The sequence below is a fragment of the Nansenia antarctica genome (genome assembly GCF_963989245.1).
Source record: "Nansenia antarctica genome assembly, chromosome: 14".
NCBI lineage: Eukaryota > Metazoa > Chordata > Actinopteri > Argentiniformes > Microstomatidae > Nansenia > Nansenia antarctica.
Genome location: NC_137684.1, coordinates 10,526,315 through 10,546,979, shown reverse-complemented (window position 1 = coordinate 10,546,979; position 20,665 = coordinate 10,526,315). Strand labels below are relative to the sequence as shown.

Below are 20,665 nucleotides of genomic sequence, written 5' to 3'. Positions count from 1 at the left end.
TTTTCTTTTTCTTTTCTTTTTTTTTCCTGTTAGTTTTTTTTGCTGCTGTTTACTTGTTCACTAATGGCACTTTCGCACAATTGGAGATGGAGGAGGAGGAGGAGGGGGGGTTTCAATGTTTGCTATTGTATTGACCCTCCTTGAGAGAGGACTATAATGCAGGGTGTTAAAAAGGCATTTACATGAAGGCCCCTTTTCTGTTGGTTTTGAGGATCTTCTTTCTGTAGTTTGCCTAGCATACATTTCCTGTTGCCTTTCACTAGATGCCGGACAGTGCCTTTTTGATTGATTTCTTACTGCTCCATCGCACCTTTTTTGTCACCTGTGAGGAGTTTGGGATTCAGTTGTCCAGTAGCATACCTCGACATTTTTACGCAGGTTTTTTTGACCGATTTTTACAGTTTTAAGTCAGAACATGGTAACAGAATCTACATGACTGCTTTTTAATTTTCTCCCGATTCGTCTCTCTCCCCCCCTCCATAGCAATTTGTCCGAGGCTGTTAATATGTGCATTTTTGTGTTCCTTTTTATTCGTATGAAGTGGTTGAAGAAACATTTGTTCTCTGTATCTGCGCTCCAGCGTTTTAGCTGTCTATTGCTGGGCGCACTTTCAACCAATGATTAGATCTATGGAAACGACACAAACGCATTTTGACGATTTGAGATTGATTACTGTACATAGTTTTAACCCAATGTGACTGTTGCACTTTTAATTTATACTTGACAAGGGTTGACTGTTGTTTTTTAAATCACCTTTTTTTTTCCCCCCCTTTCATTTTTCAGCAGGCATTGTCACCATAACTGCTTTTCTAAGTCACATGGTTCCTGTTGAATGTAGAACTAACTTTACTTGAATGTTAATTGATACCAAACGCCGTTTCCCTTCCAGTCCCCGCGGTCATCTGAGACATTGTTCCGAAGACCGACGGTCATTTTTCTTTCCTTTATCAAGTTTGTTGTGCTGAGCTAGGCCCGGCTGCTTGTTAGAGTTGGACAGTCTCTACCTCATTGGATTGCTCAAGTTGCTGCAGTTACTTCTAGGTGTTGAGGGTGTTCTGATTATACACAATAAAGGTGTTTGAAGCATTATCGTTAGTTTCTGGCCTTGTTTATTTCAGAAATTCCAGCAATTGAGGACTTTACTTGGTTTCGCTTTCATTAGCATAAACATTTGGCATGACGGTAAGAGGTGTCTGTTAATGGCACACAGTGTGGACGACCCAGCAGTGGTATTGAAACACACACACAAAGAAAATGGAATGAACAGGATATTGCATTAAATAAAATCTACACAGCATAGAGGCACTTTGTCTAGAAATGTGAAGAAACTTGTGGCAAAACATTGAAGAATTCATGTGATTTGTCATTTTTCAAGTATCAGTCATGAGAGATCCTCCTAAGCCATGTCTTGGCGACAACAAAAAAGGGGACATTTTTCTTAATTTGTGGACCATGAAGTAAACACATTGACAACTGACTCCTCAGGTACATACACATTATGTAATCTCTGGTCATATTTTAAGGCTTTGCAAAATGTGCAGCAGATGACCGCTTTGCCTGCCTTCTAGATTCCGTGTCTGGTAAATGGACTGCACTTTATCCAAAGCGCTTTACAACGGCCTCTCATTCACCCATTCACACACACATTCACACACCAATGGCGGCAAGCTGCCGTGCAAGGCACCAGCCTGCTCACTGGGAGCAATTTGGGGTTCAGCGTCTTGCCCAAGGACACTTCGACATGTGGCCAGCTGGGGCTCGAACCGCCGATCTGCCAACCTTGCGATCATTAGACGCCGGCTCTACCTCCTGAGCCACAGCCGCCCCAGGCCAACCGACTCAGGTGAGTGCTGCTTGTCTGGTACGAGGAAGGTGCATAGAGGCGATCCCTCCAACCAGCAGGTGTGCTGACACCAGGAGAAGTGGCACAGCACAGTTTGAGTCCACCAGTTGACCAAAGACCAGATTACCCACGATGGCAGCAACTCTCCCTACTCCTGTGAAGAAGCCAAGAGCAGAGGACCTGGAAAAGATCAAACTAAATGTTAATTAAGTCTCAGGTATGTTGAAATGAAAACATCATGCACTACTACAATCAAACCAATTAACAAAAACCCTATATCCAGGGCTGGTCTTAAAAAGCCTTAGTCTAAAATCCAGCAAACCAAATTCCAAGGCCTAAAAAGGTCTTGAATTTCAGTTATCCGGTCTAAAAATGAAATCCTGCAAGGAAATCAGTCCGACCATCTATTTATGCGGAAATTAATCAAGGTGGAACCCAAAAAATGCCAATTCACTTCCCTTTTTGTCTGTATGCCCTAAATCCCTAATTTCATCACCTCGAGGATGACAAAAAGCTATCATGGTGTCGCGAATAGGTCAGAAATTCTATTCAAAGAGGTCTAAAAAGGTCTTCAATTTGATTTGTTGAAACTTGTAGGAACCCTGTATATATTCTATACTTTTTGGAAGACTTGTATCAAATCCTTTCATATGTACACACGTTTTGGGAGTGACAAGGCCACACATTGTTCAAGTCACACCAATTTGCTTTGTTCAGTTTTAGGTCGATTCTGTTGCCTGTATGTCCGTCAGTCGAGAACCGCATAACAGCCGTTCCATCGTTTCAATCACTTTCAGACGGCGAGGTGACGAAGCACGTACCGTAGGTGGGTGGGGTAGAGTTCTGTGCCCAGCACGTCCAGGGCGTTCCAGGCCACAACGGACACTCCGCTAAACACACATGACATGACCAGACTCTGAGCTTTGGTCTTCACCTCATAGATGAGGAACACACTCACACTGGACACCAGAAGACTGCAGGCTGGGACACGGTGGGGAACACAAACAAGACACAGGATTAATACGTCTGATTAGAAGAAGAACTAGAAAAAAGTTAAGAGTTTGGACTGTAGATTGAATGAAGGTGAGAGTAGGATGGACAGCTGGATACAGATCAAAGATGGTCAGAGGGTAGGATAGCCAGGGGGAGTATTTCATGAACATATACTATGTAAGCAAAGTAGTTCTTATTAGTGTGTAAGCTTGCAAAGTAGATGTTATACAAGTTATTATTAGTTATACAAGCAAAGTTATTATTAGTGAATCAACATTGTTGTACAAGGCAGTAATGTGGTTATTATTATGGTATGACATGTATGCTTGTTTAGTAAGTGGCAGCACAGTGTAAGCTTGCAAAGTAGATGTTATACAAGTTATACAAGTTATTATTAGTGTAAGCTTGATGTAGTTATACAAGTTATTATTAGTGTTATTGACATGTATGCTTGTTTAGAAGCAAAGATGTAACCCCTCCCTCCCTGTTGTCGCGTGCCCCCCCTCCCCATCTCTGTAATCTTGTTTTCAATCATTGTTCTATTGTAAAGCACTTTGAGTTGCATTCATGTAGGAAAGGCGCTATATAAATATAAAGGTTTCACTTCACTTCACCAAAAAGGGCAATACTGCCGCAATGAACGAGGCGAGGGAGACGGCGTGGCAAAAGAAATTGCAATATACTAGTCTAGTCTTATTGTTTTACTAAATAAATAAATGAACATTCACTACTGTGGCTATATTATCAGCAGGCTAGATCATATCAGATCGTCAGGATGGCAGAGTGGTCTAAGGTGCTTCGTCAATCCATATTGTATATAGATAGTAGGGCTGGGTTCAAAAAATCGATTTCCCGATTCTGAATCGATCTTCATTAAATGAGCGATTATCGATTCATAAATCCCGAGATCCCGAGAGCAACGAGATGAGGTCTCAACACTAAAATCTAAAAACATGGCGATGGCAGGGACACTCAAGTCACCACCAGGCTTAAAGTCAGATGTCTGGGTGCATTTTGGATTAAAAAAATGTGACGATAGAGATGAGCTGGACAAAAGCAAAGTCATATGTAAATAAAAAGTACATTCATGTAACTGCTTTGGAGTCAATTCATTGATATGTTTAAGAATGCTACATGTTATAGGGTTCCTTGAACCATTTATAGCATTAGTTCGGAGAATCTCTTTCATATTCAAGCAAAAAATGTATATTGTAACTAGATCGAATCGGAATCGAATCGAATCGGGAGCTGTGAATCGGAATCGAATCGTTTTGGGAAATCAGTGGCGATACCCAGCCCTAATAGATAGACAGATAACAGGTTAATCAGTATGAGAACAGACAGATAGATGAGAGAAGTTGATTTTTTTTAATGCTAGCTAAAGAGATGATCCTGTATACAGCAGTGCATATTCTGGTTGGCCATGAACAACAACAACAACATACTAACTCTCTTTCCATCGTGTATTGCCACTGACTTACAAAGCAAGATCTTTCCTCCGATGATGTCCATCATCAGGATGGTGAAGATGTTCCCTGGCAGGTTCGAGGCCGCAGTGACAAAGCCCTGCATGTACACTGGCAGAGGAGACAATCAAACAACACACCATCTTCAATAAAAGGTATCACTTATCAGTATCCCAAAAATAAGCTATTTTTTCATTCTTTTTTTCATTTCATTTTCAGTGAGTACTTTTTTCAAGTCACTATTATTTTTGTTTATAAAAAGTTACACAATAAGTTGAATTGAGTCTGACTGCAATAATGTCTTTTATAGGACAAATTCCTCATTTGAAAAGGGAATTACACACACAATTGCCAGGGCATGGATGTGCATTTTGAAGAGAGTTCTTCATGCGATTCCCATGCCATCCTAGGTATACACACCTGCTGTTCTTACTGGGTAGCAGCTCTGGGTGTCCTGCGTTTGTGAGCGGGACACGTTGCTACAAGGTGAGCCTCCATCCTCTGTTCTCTCAAAGAGTTCTGGGAACCACATCCACAGCCCGTAATACCTAAACACACACACACACAAAGGGAGTTAGGGTTCAGGTTCAGGTTCAACCTACTATGAGGTTGATCGTGTCCATTCTGGTGTTCTTCTAGTTCTGTGCTGATACTCACCCAAATGAAATGCAGTAGAATGTGATGAGCAGAACCGTGCTTCTGGAGGCCAGCGGCCCCCTAAACAGCTGCCCTATTGGTCCAAAGCCCTGCCATGGAAGCAAGAATCACATCAAAAGTGAAAGATGAGCTGCAAGATGTTCAGTCTTGCAGTGCATGAAATGGTATATTCAATGATATGACGCAGGGAGACACTCAAAACCAAACAGGAGAACGTTTCACATGCTAGCCTTTTCTGTCATGAACCGGCCTATAACGTTTCCTTCCCCATTGAATTTATGGCAAATGGTCGTACCTGTTTGAGGAAGTTGACAAGGCGCTGAGTGCGTGTACCACCACTCGCAGTACTGTGGCTCGCTCTCTGTCGTCCAGGAGAGATGAGGCCACACGCCTGAGGAGGAAACGTTACAGAGGTTAAATGAGGTCAAGTGAAAAGACGTAGTTTACACTTGAAAGCTTCTTTACTACGTGAAACCATGTTGAAACTAAACCACACATACTATCCCCAAGGCACTGTAACGCACAAGCATATTTAAATGATTAAGTTCCTTCTGGTTCACATTCACAGTTATTGTTATCTTCATGAATAACCCCCCAAAACATTGTCACAGCATTCAATTATTGCCATTTTAGTAAGTACAGGCACACACTCTCTGGCACAGGCATTAGGGGAAGAGCAAGCCCCATACCCAGCCACGTGTCAGATGCAGTACCTATGCTGAGTGACCAATGCTATATCACCAGAGAACACAAGGTGACACATTTCAATGGACCCATCGCTAAGCCTCGCCCCAAAATAGAAATTGTCCAATCATATCACAGCAAAAGTCACTACAGGCAGAAAACTCGGACAAACAACTCGCTTATATCTGATGGTGAAAAGCTTCTAGACTAAATATTCTTGTCATCTTTAAAAAAAATAAAATAAACATGTCTATTACTTGCTGTGGTAAATCAGAAATCAGAAATTTGCCAACTCCCGCCATTGTAAGTCATTGAATGTCATTCGGTCACGGTCAGTGAAGCGTTGTTTGTTTGTCTAAAGGGGGCGTGGCTTAGCGATAGGTCCATTGAGTGAAGTGAAGTTTGCTTTCATGCTTCAAGTCAAACAGGTCTGTCTCACTGGTCCTGACAGGATGTGGACGTCCTATAGGCTCCCAGAGGTGAATACTATAGTACATACTGGAAAGGACTTCAGACTGTTTCTGTGGTTCACTGCATACATCCTCCAGAACACGTGCAGAGCCTCTTTCTCGCGGCCAGCCTGCCAAAGAAAGAGACATGTAACATCAGGTCACAGTAATGACCTAGTGATATTCAAGGCATTTTGGCGTTATCCACGCTTCCTCTAAGACCATATCACTTTTAGTCTGTTGATGGTAAAAGAGAAAGTATTGGTGTCATTTCAAACTTTAGAAAGGAAAGGGAAAAAAGATTCAAGCTTTGTCATTGCACAGAGTACAACGAAATGTATTCATGCTCTAGGCTAGGGCAAAGGGTCAGAGCCATTGAAGGCGACCCTGGAGCAATTAGGTGTTCAGTGCCTCGCTCAAAAACACTTCGACACGTGGCCAGCCGGGATTGAAACCGCTGCGAGCTGCTGACCATGCATTGACCATTAGACGCTGACTCTACCAGCTGAGCCACAGCCGCCGTGTGTACCATGATACCTGATATACTGTCCTATATAAATGTCATAATGACAGAGTATTGTTGTGGTAGCATGTAACAAACCTCTATGAGGAACTTGGGGCTCTCGGGCATGGCCAGCCTGAAGATGACAGCTGATGTGAGGCTGGGAACAGAGCACAGCATCACAAACAACCTCCAGCTCTGGAAGTCCAGCCCACCCAGGAGAAAGTGGGCGGAGGTAGAAGGAATGACCAGCCATGCCAGGCCTGAATTCAAACAAACACACAAACACACGCAAAGTAATGTAATATTACCCACATATTTCACCTGCATTCGCATGAATAAAATAAGTAATGGGACAGTGAAGCATTTCTTTCTTCTTTTGGCTCTATATTAACTATGAGGTTAAAGTAGAGACTTTATTTTAGGGTATCCGTGTAGATATTTCTTTTACCATTTAGTAATTACAACAGGTTTTCTACACAGCTGTTGTGGGAACAATGCTCACCTGCAGCAAGAATGTTTCCTGCCATCCAGAAGGTGGCCAGAGCACTTATCATCGCCCCTCTCCTCTGGCGGGGTTGGAACTCGGAAAAGTAGGAGAAGATAACTGGGATTGAACCACCCACCCTGGAAACAAGCAAATGGGAACGGTAATGTGTCTGAATGAATTCCACTGTCATCCAATTAATCCAATTAACTCTGAATGAACAGTAGATGATTTATCTCATATTTTCTTTATTCCTTTATTTTGTTATTATGATGTATGTATGTATGTATGTATACAATGTTTGCAATTGTCTGTATGTATTATAATGTTGACAATTGTTCAAATATGATTTTTGTGTCGGACCCCAGGAAGACTAGCTAATGTCATGGCATTAGCTAATGGGGATCCCAATAAACAAATAAACTGTGTGCGGCGTGCAGTGATGTAGCTGTGTAACGGCGTGCAGTGATGTAGCTGTGTAACGGCATGCAGTGATGTAGCTGTGTAACGGCATGCAGAGCAGTCCAGGTGTTCTTGTCAGTCCCGACTTGCTATCATGCTAGCTTTCGCCAGCAGCCCCTTCTTGTGCCAGTCTGAATTGCTAGTCCGGAATAGTGTAGCTCAGCCCCTGCCAGACGCTTCCAGCTCTGGCACTGCTTTTGCCCTGACTTGGCTGTCTGAAAACAGGCCTTTCAGGGCTTCATTAGAGGGGTGGAATAAAGTACTTACCCTACGCCGCTGATAAACCGCAGTAGCAGAAAAAGCCAGAACCAGGGAGCCAGACTGGCTAGGGCCCCAAACACCCCGTTCACAGTCAGAGACACCACCAGGACCTTTTGGCGCCCCCTCTTGTCGGCAAGGTAACCCCACACGTACCCGCCCACCATCATTCCTGTGAGGGTGTAAAGGTCAAATGAGAAGACTGAAAAGCTTGGGTCTGAGTCATTCTCCTTCAGTATCAGCAGATCTGGTGGAAGCGAGGAAGCAGCATGTTAGAGCATCCCTGAGAGCCAGAGGGTGATGTGGAGTAATCACAGTCAATAGAGTGATAAAGACTTCTGTTTGTCTGAAATCCTTCTGGCAGTATTTACTTTGTTGTGAAATGGTAAATGGTAAATGGACTGCACTTATATAGCGCCTTTATCCAAAGCGCTTTACAACGGCCTCTCATTCACCCATTCACACACCCATTCACACACCAATGGCGGCAAGCTACCATGCAAGGCGCCGGGAGCAATTTGAAAACGTGAAAACTTAGACCCTTGTTATACACTGAGGAGTCGAAACATTATGACCACGTGCCCCGTTGGACAGAGGTCATCAGGGTGGACAGGGGTCATCAGGGTGGACAGAGGTCATCGTGGGTGGACAGAGGTCATCAGGGGCTCTCTGACTAGTCTGTGTCTTGGCAGCCCCATACCCAGCTAGGTGCGATGCACTGTGTGTTGGGACACGTTCCTCCCGTGACCACCACTAACACTTTCTGTGACTTGTGCCACAGTAGATCTTCTGTCGGTTCGGACCAGACGCGATAGCCTTTGTTGCCTTCGCGCATCGATGAACCTTGGGAGCCCAACACCCTGTCGCCGATTTGTGGTTAGTGGTTTGCGGTTTGTCCCTCCCGGACCACTGTCGGTAGGTACTCCCCACCGCTGACTGGGAGCACCCCACAAGCCTTGCCATTTCAGAGATGCTCTGACTGGTTTTTTACTCCTGCATCCAACACATCATCTTTAAGAACTGAGTGTTCACTTACTGCCTAATATATCCCACGCCTTGACAGGTGCCGTTGTAACATGATAATCAATGTTATTCACTTCACCTGTCAGTGGTCATAATGTTTAGGCTTATCAGTGTAAGAGACATGAAATTGCTTATTGACTGAAAAAAATAAATGTGCAAACTTAAAAGTAATCCAGCTTCAGTGGCCTATAACAAATTCATTATTATAAATGCCTCTGCCACCGGGTGCACAGAGAGAAACGCAGACAGGGAGAAACAAATCGAGAAACAAATGATAAGGTTCTATCTCCGTTTAGGGTAGTTCAGAGATATTGAGCGTCAAAGTTTTTACATTCCATTATGTTCTGTGAGATGGAACCTTTGTATTTTATGAATTGCTAACTCAAAAATGTCAACATTTTAAAAATAACACCACACAAGCATTAATAAACATCTAATGGATCAGATTATGTAAAAAAAAAAAAAAAAAAAAAAAAAATGGAGATAGAACCTTAGGGGCCGGTTTCACAGACAAGGCTTAAGCCTACTAGTCCTGGACTAAATCACACTTTCAATGTAAAATCTCCATTGAAGATGCTTTTTAGTCCAGGATTAGGCTTAAGCCTTGTCTGTGAAACTGGCCCTAGAAGTTCTAACGTCACGAAATGTAGTTTTACCCAGGAAGATGCTGGAGGTTAGCAGCCCCATATCGGAGGAGCTGAGCTGGAGGTCACAGCGGGCCGTGGGCAGCAGGAAGGACACACACACGATCTCCACCGCGTCGCTGGCGTTGGCCCATCCGCACACCACCAACAGGAGGCCGTGAAACAACCCAAAACCTAGGAGCGTGAGAGGACCTCGTAAACATGTTTGTCTGAAGTTATGCCTGTCTCTTTTGTTTACCGTAGTATTATTTCCGAAATCATTTTGCATGATTTTTTTTTTTTTAAAACATCAGATGACTGCGCACTTGCCCCTTTCCCGGCCGCCCCTTTCCCTGCCACCCCCCACCCCCCACCCCCCCGGCCCCCCAACCAGGAATTTAAGACTTCAGTGCTGAAACTCTACCTGCTTCTTCAACCGCCTCCTCGTAGGACAGCTGTTTTTGTGTACTCCTCTCAACATCATGTGTGTTTTCTTCTGCACTTCTGTCAAAAATAGTTTCACCTGAGTCAATAAAAACAAAAATAGACAGGTAAATGAACACAGTTAAAAGGTAAACTCTGGGATATGACATCATACCAAAAAACGAGCGAGGTGACACTACCAGAGACATAAAACAATTAAGACAGTTCTGTCTTGCACGTGTGTGCCTCAAATTAAGATTACAGTATGTCTGAAAGAGTGGGGTGTTAGCAATGGTGGCTTCAAGTGGCAAGAGGCAGAAAAACTATTGAGGGAAAGGGGGGGTAGGGGATGAAAAGTACAGATATCACTTCTCCAACACACCCACGCACATACAAAGCAATGACTTATAAAAGCCAAATTAGCAAACAAACAGCAGGAGGCAATTTACAACACAGAATCCAGTAGAGACACAAGCTAGCAACAGGCAGGAAAAAACACCAGCAGCAATAGAGCAAGACTATATATCCACAGTAGGCAGCAGACAGACAATCATTTAGTAAAGGAATACATTTACATTTACATTTTTGGCATTTAGCAGACGCCTTATTCCAAAGCGACTTACAATCAATACATTTGACTAAGCAAGTGAATCATCAATCCACCAGTCATATCAGGAAGAGTAATCTAGCTCAGGCCTGGGGAATAGCAAGGCAACAGCATAGATCCACACACACACACACACACACACACACACACACACACACACACACACACACACACACCAAAAAAACTGGATATTGGTCCAGTTTTAGTTTTACTGTCATTCCACATTCCAGTCACTTGCTGCAACAAACCAGAACGACGACAGACCGAGTGAAGTTTTTGTTTTAGGAACTTTTAATAGGATATGGTTAGCAGAAGGAGTGTTGTCAGTAGCAGATGTTGTTTGCCATATGACACAGATAAGGAGGGGACATACCAACTGTCATTTCTTTCTAAATGACACAGCCTACCAACTGCCCATAGCTATTGTATTATGAGATCAACAGATGAGACGTTACAACCTGAGACACGCCTCTGATCTGAGGTCAGGTGGCTGGGTGTGGGATTCACCTTATGTTATTTAACTTGTCAGTGTACCAGGGTTTAGTTTCAAGCTGGGTGTGGTGTCTTGAGTCCCGCCAAATATCTAATATCTAACACTAAAATGCCTTCCGGCAGACCACCAAGGTGTTGTGCCCGTGTATGAACGTGCGGTACACTACGGGTCCCCGTTTGGGGGTTTGAAAATCTGATTTTTCAGATGGTTAGTGTACATATCACTGGTCATCTCCCGCCTTGATTACTGCAACGTAGCCTGCTCCTGGCCGGGCTCCCCGCCTCCAACATCAGACCTCTGCAGCTCATCCAGAACCCTGCTGCCCGTCTGGTTTTCAACCTCCCCACATGTTCTCATGTCACCCCCTCACCCCTCAAACAGGCTGTCCAACAGTTTCTACCCATGGACCATCAGAACACTGAACAATAGACATAAGACATGTTCATAAATGTTTATCTTCAGGGGAAAAAGTGCAATAGAAATGTGCAATAACTCTATTCTAAGTGCCTATGTATACATTTATATATGTTTACAGTATTATTATAGTATTATAACGCCATCTCATGTCTTTTAGCTTGCTTTTATAGTTGTTTTTATTTTCTTAAGATTGTTGTCTTTATTTGCACTTGACACCACAGACCTTATTGTCTCTTAGCTTGTTTTATAGCATTTTCGCTTTTTAATTGTCTAGTGTGTAATATTTGTGATGTGTTATATGTGTATATGTTTGTGAATATGTGAATATGTTTTCTGTTTTTGCACCTTCAGAAGAAACACTACAATTTCATTGTATAGGCAACTGCACAACGACAATAAAGTCTATTCTATTCTATTCTATTCTATTCTCCTTCGCCCCCTGCACTGGCCCCGATAGCAGCTCGCATCAGATCCAAGACCCCTGGTGCATGCATACAGCCTACCAGGCATCTAAAGCCAAGGGACAGCCCCTGCCTTACCTGCAGGCAATGCAATGGTGCATGCAAATGTATCGATTGTAAAGTCGCTTTGAAATAAGGCGTCTGCTCAATGCCAAACATGTAAATGTGAATGTAAGGTTGGAGTTAACATGCAGGACAGGTGTGGCAGCCCAGTACCTTCATCTGAGTCCAGGTTCTGATCCAAGGAGCTGGTGAGAAGTGGCTCCCGTGCTGAGTCCTCAGAGGACACCTCTCCCTGGACACGGCGAGACATCTCAGGATACAGCAGATGATGTCTCAGCGACTTACCTGGAAGTCTTCATTCTGCACGAACATGCATGTCTGTCTCAACTCTCATGTCGGATGGTTGGACTCTAGGCACGCTCGCGCTGTGTATACAAACAAACTGCGCGTGACGTTGTACACTTACTTCCGGGGTAGATCCGACGCTTCGTTCACTCTGCCCGCGACATCCGCCGGTGAACCGGGGTACCGTTGAATGTGATGACGTCATTAGAGGCTGAACCGGGAAAGTATGCATGCCAGCTACTCGTGAGCTTAGAATGATAAGGTTCTATCTCCATTTTTGACAAAATTGAGTTTTTTACATAATCTGATCCATTAGGTGTTTATTAATGCCTGTGTGGTGTTATTTTTAAAATGTTGACATTTTTGAGTTAGTAATTAATAAAATACAAAGGTTCCATCTCATAAAACATAATGGAATGTACAAACTTTGACGCTCAATATCTCTGAACTACCCTAGACAGAGATAGAACCTTAGAATTCTAAGATCACGTACTGCTGTCACACATGACTCAGAGGTGACCTGTCCACTGACATCGTGACGTCTGACCTCTACTGACCTCTACTGACCTCTACTGGCTGACATTAAGTGCAACAGTCAAAACGCTGAGAGCACTTACATTACAGTCATTGATTGTGTCTACAAATCAGCCACATTTTTTAACCTTCCTCTTCCGTTTGTTTCATTTTCCAACTTTGCTACTTTCGGTCAAAATTGACCGGTGTGTTTTGCACAGTGATATCTCTGGAACCCCTTATCCAATTTTGATGGTTGACATCTCATTTGAACAGTCAAAGCAAGTAGAATCAAGGGGTGGCAGACAGAATGACACCAGGGGTTAATGTCATATTATAATTTTGCAGCAAGTTCAAAGTTAGTGTTTACTGTACATTACTGTATATTATAAAAATGCCTGCCATGTAGGCTGTGTGTACTGGAGATGGAAATTATTTAGTTAGTGTTGTAGCTGGGATTCTTCCCGTTCCATTGATGCATGGGATGTATTGTATATATTTATATGTAATGTATATATTTGATACAGGCAAGCCAGAGTTTCATTGTGTAGCCTACTTTCATCTTTCATTTTCCAACTTTGCTACTTTCGTTCAAAATGTTCCTATGGCGGTCAATTCTGACCGGAAACATCATAGGTGTGACACGGTTCAATAAATCCCCCAAAATGCAATTCAATGCAATCAAGTGTATATGCTCAGGGGCCTAGGGTGAAGGATAACATAAGGTCTTGAGGCAATGGGATAAAAAACACAATATTTATGATTACAAACAAAGTCATTCGGTCAGATTTGACCGTGAACACAAGAGGGAGGTTAAATGACCGGAAAGTATTTGAATTCCTTTGAATCATAGCGATTTTATATGATGTAATTCACTGGATTACAACAAAATCCTAACTTTCAAAGACAACCAATCGAACTGAATCAATGAACCATGAATCACTCCCCCCTCCAACACCTGAGCCAGCCCAGCCTCCCCAGGTTTCCCAGGTAGAGAACAGGCATGACTGCACTTCCTACAGTGGGGAGGATCAGAATGGGGGTTAACATAAGGCAGATGTACACTTGTCTGCTGACAGGCATCAAGATGTGGAAAAAGGACACCAACATGGGAGGAAGGTAGGAACAAAAGGTCATGACCAGGCTGTTGACGATGATCTGAAGAGCCTTCTTCTTCTGGGGGTGGAGGTCTCGCCCTCCGGGGTCAGATCTCTTCAGAGCCCTGAGGATGAAGAAGTCACACAGGCCGATGATGGGGATAGTTACAGAGTAGACGACGATGCCAAAAACGGCATACCACATTCCTGTTTTTAAAACAACATATAAAGTCCCATAGGTTACTGTGACAACCCAGACACCAACACACATCAGAACCCTGGAGGTCAGGCCCTTTCTGTTGCGGTACTTGATGGGATGCACCACAGCCAGGTAGCAGTCCAGACAGATACAGGTCATGAGAAGAGGTCGTCCCATCTCACTCAGAGCAGAGATGAAAATGGATATGTGTTCCAGGGGCCAGTTGTACCAGATGAGAAAGTTACATGTTGCAGGCGGGATGAAACCCAAGAAGATCAAGTCCATGACTGTGAGATGTAGCATGAAGACATCGTTGGGGGTGATGGTGGTGCCTTTCCTGTGTCTCTGTACCAGCTCCCAAAGGACAATGATAGATGCAGGAAACCCAAACAGGAAACAGACGTCACTGAGAACAGCCCAGACCACAACACCTACGTTCATGTCGTCACAAAATCCAAAGTAGTCTGGGTCCCCGGAGACAGTGGAGTTAGTGGAGTTTAGAGTTGAATTCTGCAGCTGAGGTTGTATCTTCAGCCCCATATCTGAGATGAGATGCTGATAAGAAAAGGATGTTAATGGATCTGAGAAATCAGAAATAATAATAATAATGTTATTTATTTCACCTTTATTTAACCAGAAACAGCCTTGAGGCAAAATATATCTATGTTTTAGGGTAAAAATCCACATACATTAAAGTTCTACAATACATCCTCAATTTTCAATAACTGGAGGCATTTTATTGCTAATTATTAGTTTCTCTCTACTGTAAACATGCATTATATATGAACTAAATTCAAGTATTATATATTAACAATATTATAGATTAGCACAACCGGAGCAGCAGACATTGAGCACCTACCTTTCAGCCAGAGGAGGGTTTGTGACAAGGTAACAACTCATCAACTCTCTAACTTTGAATATCCAGGTGTGCCTGGGACCAGCTCCACGAACATCAACACACTAATATCAACATGGTAAACGTTCCAAACCACATTCATTTAAACCCATTAGCTGATGCAAAGCATCAGTGAATACCGGAGTCACAAGACCAGTAAAGCCAAGGCAAGTTTATTTGTATAGCACATTTCATACAACAGGGGCAATTCAAAGTGCTTTACATATAGCATCAAAGGAAATACAGAAAAAGAAGGATAGTAATATTTTTTTTTATTTTTTAAATAAAGTAATAATAATAATAATAAACAACAACAATAATAGTTGTTTCGCTCTGTCTCCGCACCAGCCACACACGTGGGATCGGACTGTGTGGAACAGGACATTATTCCGATGCTACACACACCCCTCCAAGCCAGTGGGTCTCTGTAGGAGCTCCAGGAGGCTTTCGAACAGGGCTCCACAAACTCTGCACCTACTGTACATCCAGAACGGCTGGCCTCACAAGGTGCCAGAGGAACTGGTTGCATTCTCTCCAGTCAAACAGGAGCTCTTCTGTTGGAACGACACCTGTGTCCCACGTGGGCTTTGCATTGTGGTCCCTAGTGCTCTCCATGCGCATGTTTTGACTGTGGTGCACAAGGGTCACCTAGGCATACTGAAGCTGAAACAGAGCTGCCCAGACCTGGTCTGGTGGCCAGGGAGAGACAGAGGCCCTGGTCAAGGACTGCTCTGCCTTCCTTGTGAGTGGCCAGGCTGGACACCATGCCTCCCCACCCCGGCCTGCTCTGCCTCAACCTTCATCGGCCCAGCTTCGGCCTGCTCACATACGTTTACGTCCTGGCCACCTAGAGGACTTTGTCTCAACATTACATGTTTGAAATCCTGCCGATGGGGGGGGGGGGGGGGGGGTAGGGGAATTGTTATGTCTGCACACTGGGTTACCAGATTGTGCTATTATTGTGGTGTTATGACGGAGTGATGTATTGCTCTGTTCTGTCAGTTGATAATAATAATAATAATAATAACTTTATTTGTATAGCGCTTTTCCTGCAAACGTTGCAGCTCAAAGTGCTTTATGTGATATAAAGTAAAGGCACGTTGAGTTGACTGTGACTGTGTCATGTGATTAATATTACAGACACAATAAATAGATTGACGATTTTTTTTTTGCCTCATGAAAAAAACAAACCCAAGACCACCCCCCTCCTCCCCAGAGTCCCCCCTAACCCCCCGTCATATATTGCCAGACATGGTTACTGTAGAGTGGAAGCATAAATGCTGGGATTTATTTGAACTATTTGGAGTAAAACATGATCAAAGTTCCACTGTGATGTGTGAGTGTAGAAGACCAACTCCGTGTCAGTAGACAAGTACTTAGTAGTTGTAGTTAGTCCTACAAGTAGACAGAGTAGACAGAGTAGACCGTTTCAGGAGGATTTGTAACGAGGTAACATCTCTGTGTCTCTCTATTAACTATATAACTCAACTGGTTTTAATGAGCCTGACAGTAGGTGCGTTTCCATAAACCATTCTGATTCGTATTTCGCAGTGATTCGCGTCAGTTTGAGATGATTCGTATGAAAATGTTTATGGAAACGGCTTGATTTGTATAAACTCGATACGAATCGCCTCTAATTCGCCCAAAGTCGATTCGCTCGCATGAGGTGGTTTCTCCACCAGCTGCACAGCCGCAGAGAGGAAAGCGCTACAGAGAGTCGTGAGATCGGCCCAGAAGATCACCGGCGCCCCCCTCCCCTCTCTGGAAGAGCTGTACAACACACGCTGCCTCAGGAAGGCCTCCAAGATCTCCAGGGACCCATCCCACCCTGGGTACGAACACTTTGCCCGGCTGCCCTCGGACAGGCGGTTCAGGACCATGTTCGCAAGGACAAACAGACTGAAGCTCAGCTTCTACCCCAGGGCCATCCAGGCCCTGAACACAGCAAAGACCTAGGTTCTAGGCCCTGGACAATCTAGACAATCTGATGGCAGCTACTAGATTGTAAACATAAGTGCAATATTTAAATATAACTGGGAACATTTCAAACCTGCAAACTGCGACACTTTAAATGAATGTGCAACAATACTATGTGCAATATGACAACCCTTGTGTACATAAGGTTCAGAGATAGGAAAAGTTAGAATATTTATAGCATAGCATAGAGTACAGCACAGTGTTTTATTTGTATAGTATAGTAGTATAGTATAGTAGATAGTGTACATAGCCTTTATTTATGTAAACCAGCTCTTTTCCCTTTTTTATTTTACCCTTGGCCCTCTTGTTTTTAGTCTTTTTCCTATCACCAGGGGAGCCCCCCCCTCCTAAATTTCGTTGTATGGTACCTGTACTGTATTAATGACAATAAAGACCATTCATTCATTCATTCATTCATTCATTTTCGCCTTACGCGAATCGCCTCTGACTGGCATCGGGTGTTATGGAAACAGGTAGAGAATTTCAACTCACGTGCCTCAGCTGTTTCTGCTGTCTGCGTCTTCCGTAGTTATTCCCCTACGTGATGGCAAACAGCAAAGAAATGCCACAATATAGTAACCTAATTACATGGTCGGAACTAACTGTTGTAACTGTTTTTTAAAGTTTTTTTTAATGGTTGACCCTGATAAATCATGTGTAATACAAATGAAAAAGATCAAATGTAAACACTTCATCTCTTTATAAATACATGGTAATCTGAGAGCTCCATGGGCTACTAGATACTGTATCTGGGAAGGTGATAGGTGTCACATTGAAGGGAATGTATCTGATTGTGGACTCTTGAACTAGCAGCCAGTCATGTGGGAGTTCATTACACCAATAAAGCTTCTCTCTGTGAAGATAGGAACTAGTGAGGAAGACTGTGAGGAAGGCACTAAGGTAGTGTGAAGAGAGAGAGGGAGAGACAGAGGGAGAGAGAGAGAGACAGAGGGAGAGAGAGAGAGACAGAGGGAGAGAGAGAGAGACAGAGGGAGAGAGAGAGAGACAGAGGGAGAGAGAGAGAGACAGAGGGAGAGAGGGAGAGAGAGAGAGAGAGAGAGAGAGAGAGAGAGAGAGAGAGAGAGACAGAGTACTTCATGTGTGTCATAAAGTATCTGTGATTTTCTTTCCTCATCATTATGTATTTTTAATAGCAGCTTTTGTGTGCACCTATTTTTCCTCGGGCCACTAATGCCAGCATGAATCCAGGGGTATATCTGTAATAATGATTATAATTATAGGGACATATCTGATTATGAACATCTGAACTATGAGCTAAGTAACAGATTTATTCAGCCATGAGTTGATGATTCAAATATATATATTTTTTATTGTTTTCCTTGAGATTAAGACAATACAACATCCAACAGGAAAGACAGACACACATTAATACCCACATCACATGAGTTGATGATTAACTCAAGATGGTAAAGTCTCTCTGATCAAGATTATAACTCGACTAGAGTCACTTGATTCTGGGTTCCCAGATTAGAACAAGGCAGACTGGAGAAGGCAGTGGGCATGAACGATTCACTAAAAGTAAGTGCAAATGTTTCATGTTTGTTTTATGTTTGTAACCCCGTAGTTGCGCTGCTGCCTGTCTTGGCCAGGACACTGTTGTAAAAGGGATTTTTAATCTCAATGAGTTTTTATTCCTGGTTAAATAAAGGTTAAATAAACATGTATAAATAAGATTAAAATGTTTTCATGGGGCTTCTGTAAGTTTGCAGTTGTACTTATGGTATATTGATCATTTACATCATTGCTCCAACTGCTGTATTTGATCAGGAATGACTGTTCTAAGATTCAGTGAAAACAAAGGAGAGAGAGGGAGGGAGAGAAGGAGGGAGGGGGATTGTGAGACAGAGAGAGAGAGAGAGGTCAAATGTGAACATTTCATCTCTTTATAAATACATGGAAATCTGGGAGCTCCATAGGCTACTATATATCTGGGAAGGTGATAGGATGATGCAGACAGATGCTGTTCAGATTAAAGAGTCACATGTGATCCTGGCTTCAGATTGGCTACATAGTACACTAGACTATGGCTATAGCTGGACATGAAACAGCAGGTTCAGATCTCTCCATGGCCAGGCCTGACTGAAGAGAACAATGCAGTGATGTAGCAGTGGTTTACTGTGTGAACAAGGAGAGATCCTCTAGCTTAGGAAAGGTCTAAGCCTTGTGTGCTGTTGTCAACAGTGTTCTTTTATGATCCGAATGATGTCATGTTTACTGTGTGGTGCAGAAACGTCAATGGAACATCCAATCCAAGCACCCACTCTTATGGTGGCATCAGATGGTTGTTTTCTGTGAGCTGAACTGACCAGCCTGCCAGTCTGATGGAACATGACTCTAGATCTGTCTCCACTTGTGTGGTTCAGTGTCTGGTCCTAGTGTACATGACTCTAGATCTGTCTCCACTTGTGTGGTTCAGTGTCTGGTCCTAGTGTACATGACTCTAGATCTGTCTCCACTTGTGTGGTTCAGAGTCTTGTCCTAGTGTACATGACTCTAGATCTGTCTCCACTTGTGTGGTTCAGTGTCTGGTCCTAGTGTACATGACTCTAGATCTGTCTCCACTTGTGTGGTTCAGTGTCTTGTCCTAGTGTACAGGTGTTTTTTATTTTATTTTTTTATTTAACCTTTATTTAACCAGGCAGGGCCAATAAGAACTAATTATTATTTACATTGGCGGCCTGGCAAAAGACAAAAGCCTCTTGGGGGGTGGGGGGGTGGGGCTGAAAATAAATCAGGTTATATGTTAAAAACAAAGAACACACACGACAGACAGCGGCACACATCCAAAATTCCAGCACAGTTAAAAGAGTAAAAACATACGTACATCTCCACACCTCCTCCACTTACAGTCACAGCATCAAGTTTAAGGGACAGCATCACACATCCACATAAACCCGCACAACATTAAGCACAGGAAAAAGCACACTAACAGCATTAGAGAATTAGCAATAAATACAGTATGCACATTTGGACAGACACAGGAAGTCAAACAGGCATGCATGGGACAGACAGTAAGCAGCCAACAGGGGGGGTTTGGAAAAGCACTAGAGGGGTTGAAAAACAGTTGCATGTGTCAGTGAGAATGTCCATGTCCATAGAGTCCTGAAAAGCTGTCATATTGCAGGGGATGTATCTGATGGAACATGACTCTAGATCTGTCTCCACTTGTGTGGTTCAGTGTCTTGTCCTAGTGTACAGGTGTCACGTTGCAGGGGATGTATCTGATTGTGGACTCTTGAACTGTGAGCAGAGTAACAGCCAGTCATGTGGGAGTTCATTACACCAATAAAGCTTCTCTCTGTGAAGATAGGAACTAGCGAGGAAGGCGTTAAGGTAGTGTAGAGAGAGAGAGAGAGAGAGAGAGAGAGAGAGAGAGAGAGAGAGAGAGAGAAAGGGATAGAGAGAGTACTTCATATGTGGCTTAAAGTATCTGTGCATTTGGAATGTCAATATGAGTGATTTCACATAGAGAAAGGGAGAGATACAGAGAGAGAGAGAGAGACAGAGAGAGAGAGAGATACAGAGAGACAGAGACAGAGAGAGATACAGAGAGAGTGCGGTATGTGTGTCTTTATATTAAATTCACGTTGTGATTCTCAGGCTGATTCAGTCCTCTCCTGTGATCCAGGGAGTCAGATGTGTGGGACTGGCTGCCACTACATCATTTGACCATGGAGCCGTTGAGGTGAGAGGAGAGAGAGAAACCTGTGTGTGCGTGTGCATGTGTGTGTGTGTGTGTGTGTGTGTGTGTGTGTGTGTGTTTGTGT

The 20,665-nt window shown here is 43.3% G+C and overlaps 1 protein-coding gene across 1 annotated transcript; it reads right to left on the bottom strand.

Moving 5' to 3' along the window:
• Nucleotides 1-1,140: 1,140 nt before the first annotated feature.
• sv2 (synaptic vesicle glycoprotein 2) lies at nt 1,141-12,192 on the bottom strand. The gene is made up of 13 exons (XM_080545410.1): nt 12,065-12,192; nt 9,872-9,970; nt 9,481-9,642; nt 7,811-7,973; nt 7,100-7,221; nt 6,694-6,857; nt 6,143-6,223; nt 5,255-5,350; nt 4,960-5,048; nt 4,723-4,850; nt 4,318-4,413; nt 2,665-2,824; nt 1,141-2,023 (listed from the first exon to the last, which is right to left on the bottom strand). The coding sequence occupies exons 1-13, from the start codon at nt 12,159-12,161 to the stop codon at nt 1,840-1,842; spliced, it is 1,641 nt and encodes a 546-aa protein (XP_080401536.1). The 5' UTR covers nt 12,162-12,192; the 3' UTR covers nt 1,141-1,839.
• Between the last annotated feature and the right edge of the window lie 8,473 nt (nt 12,193-20,665).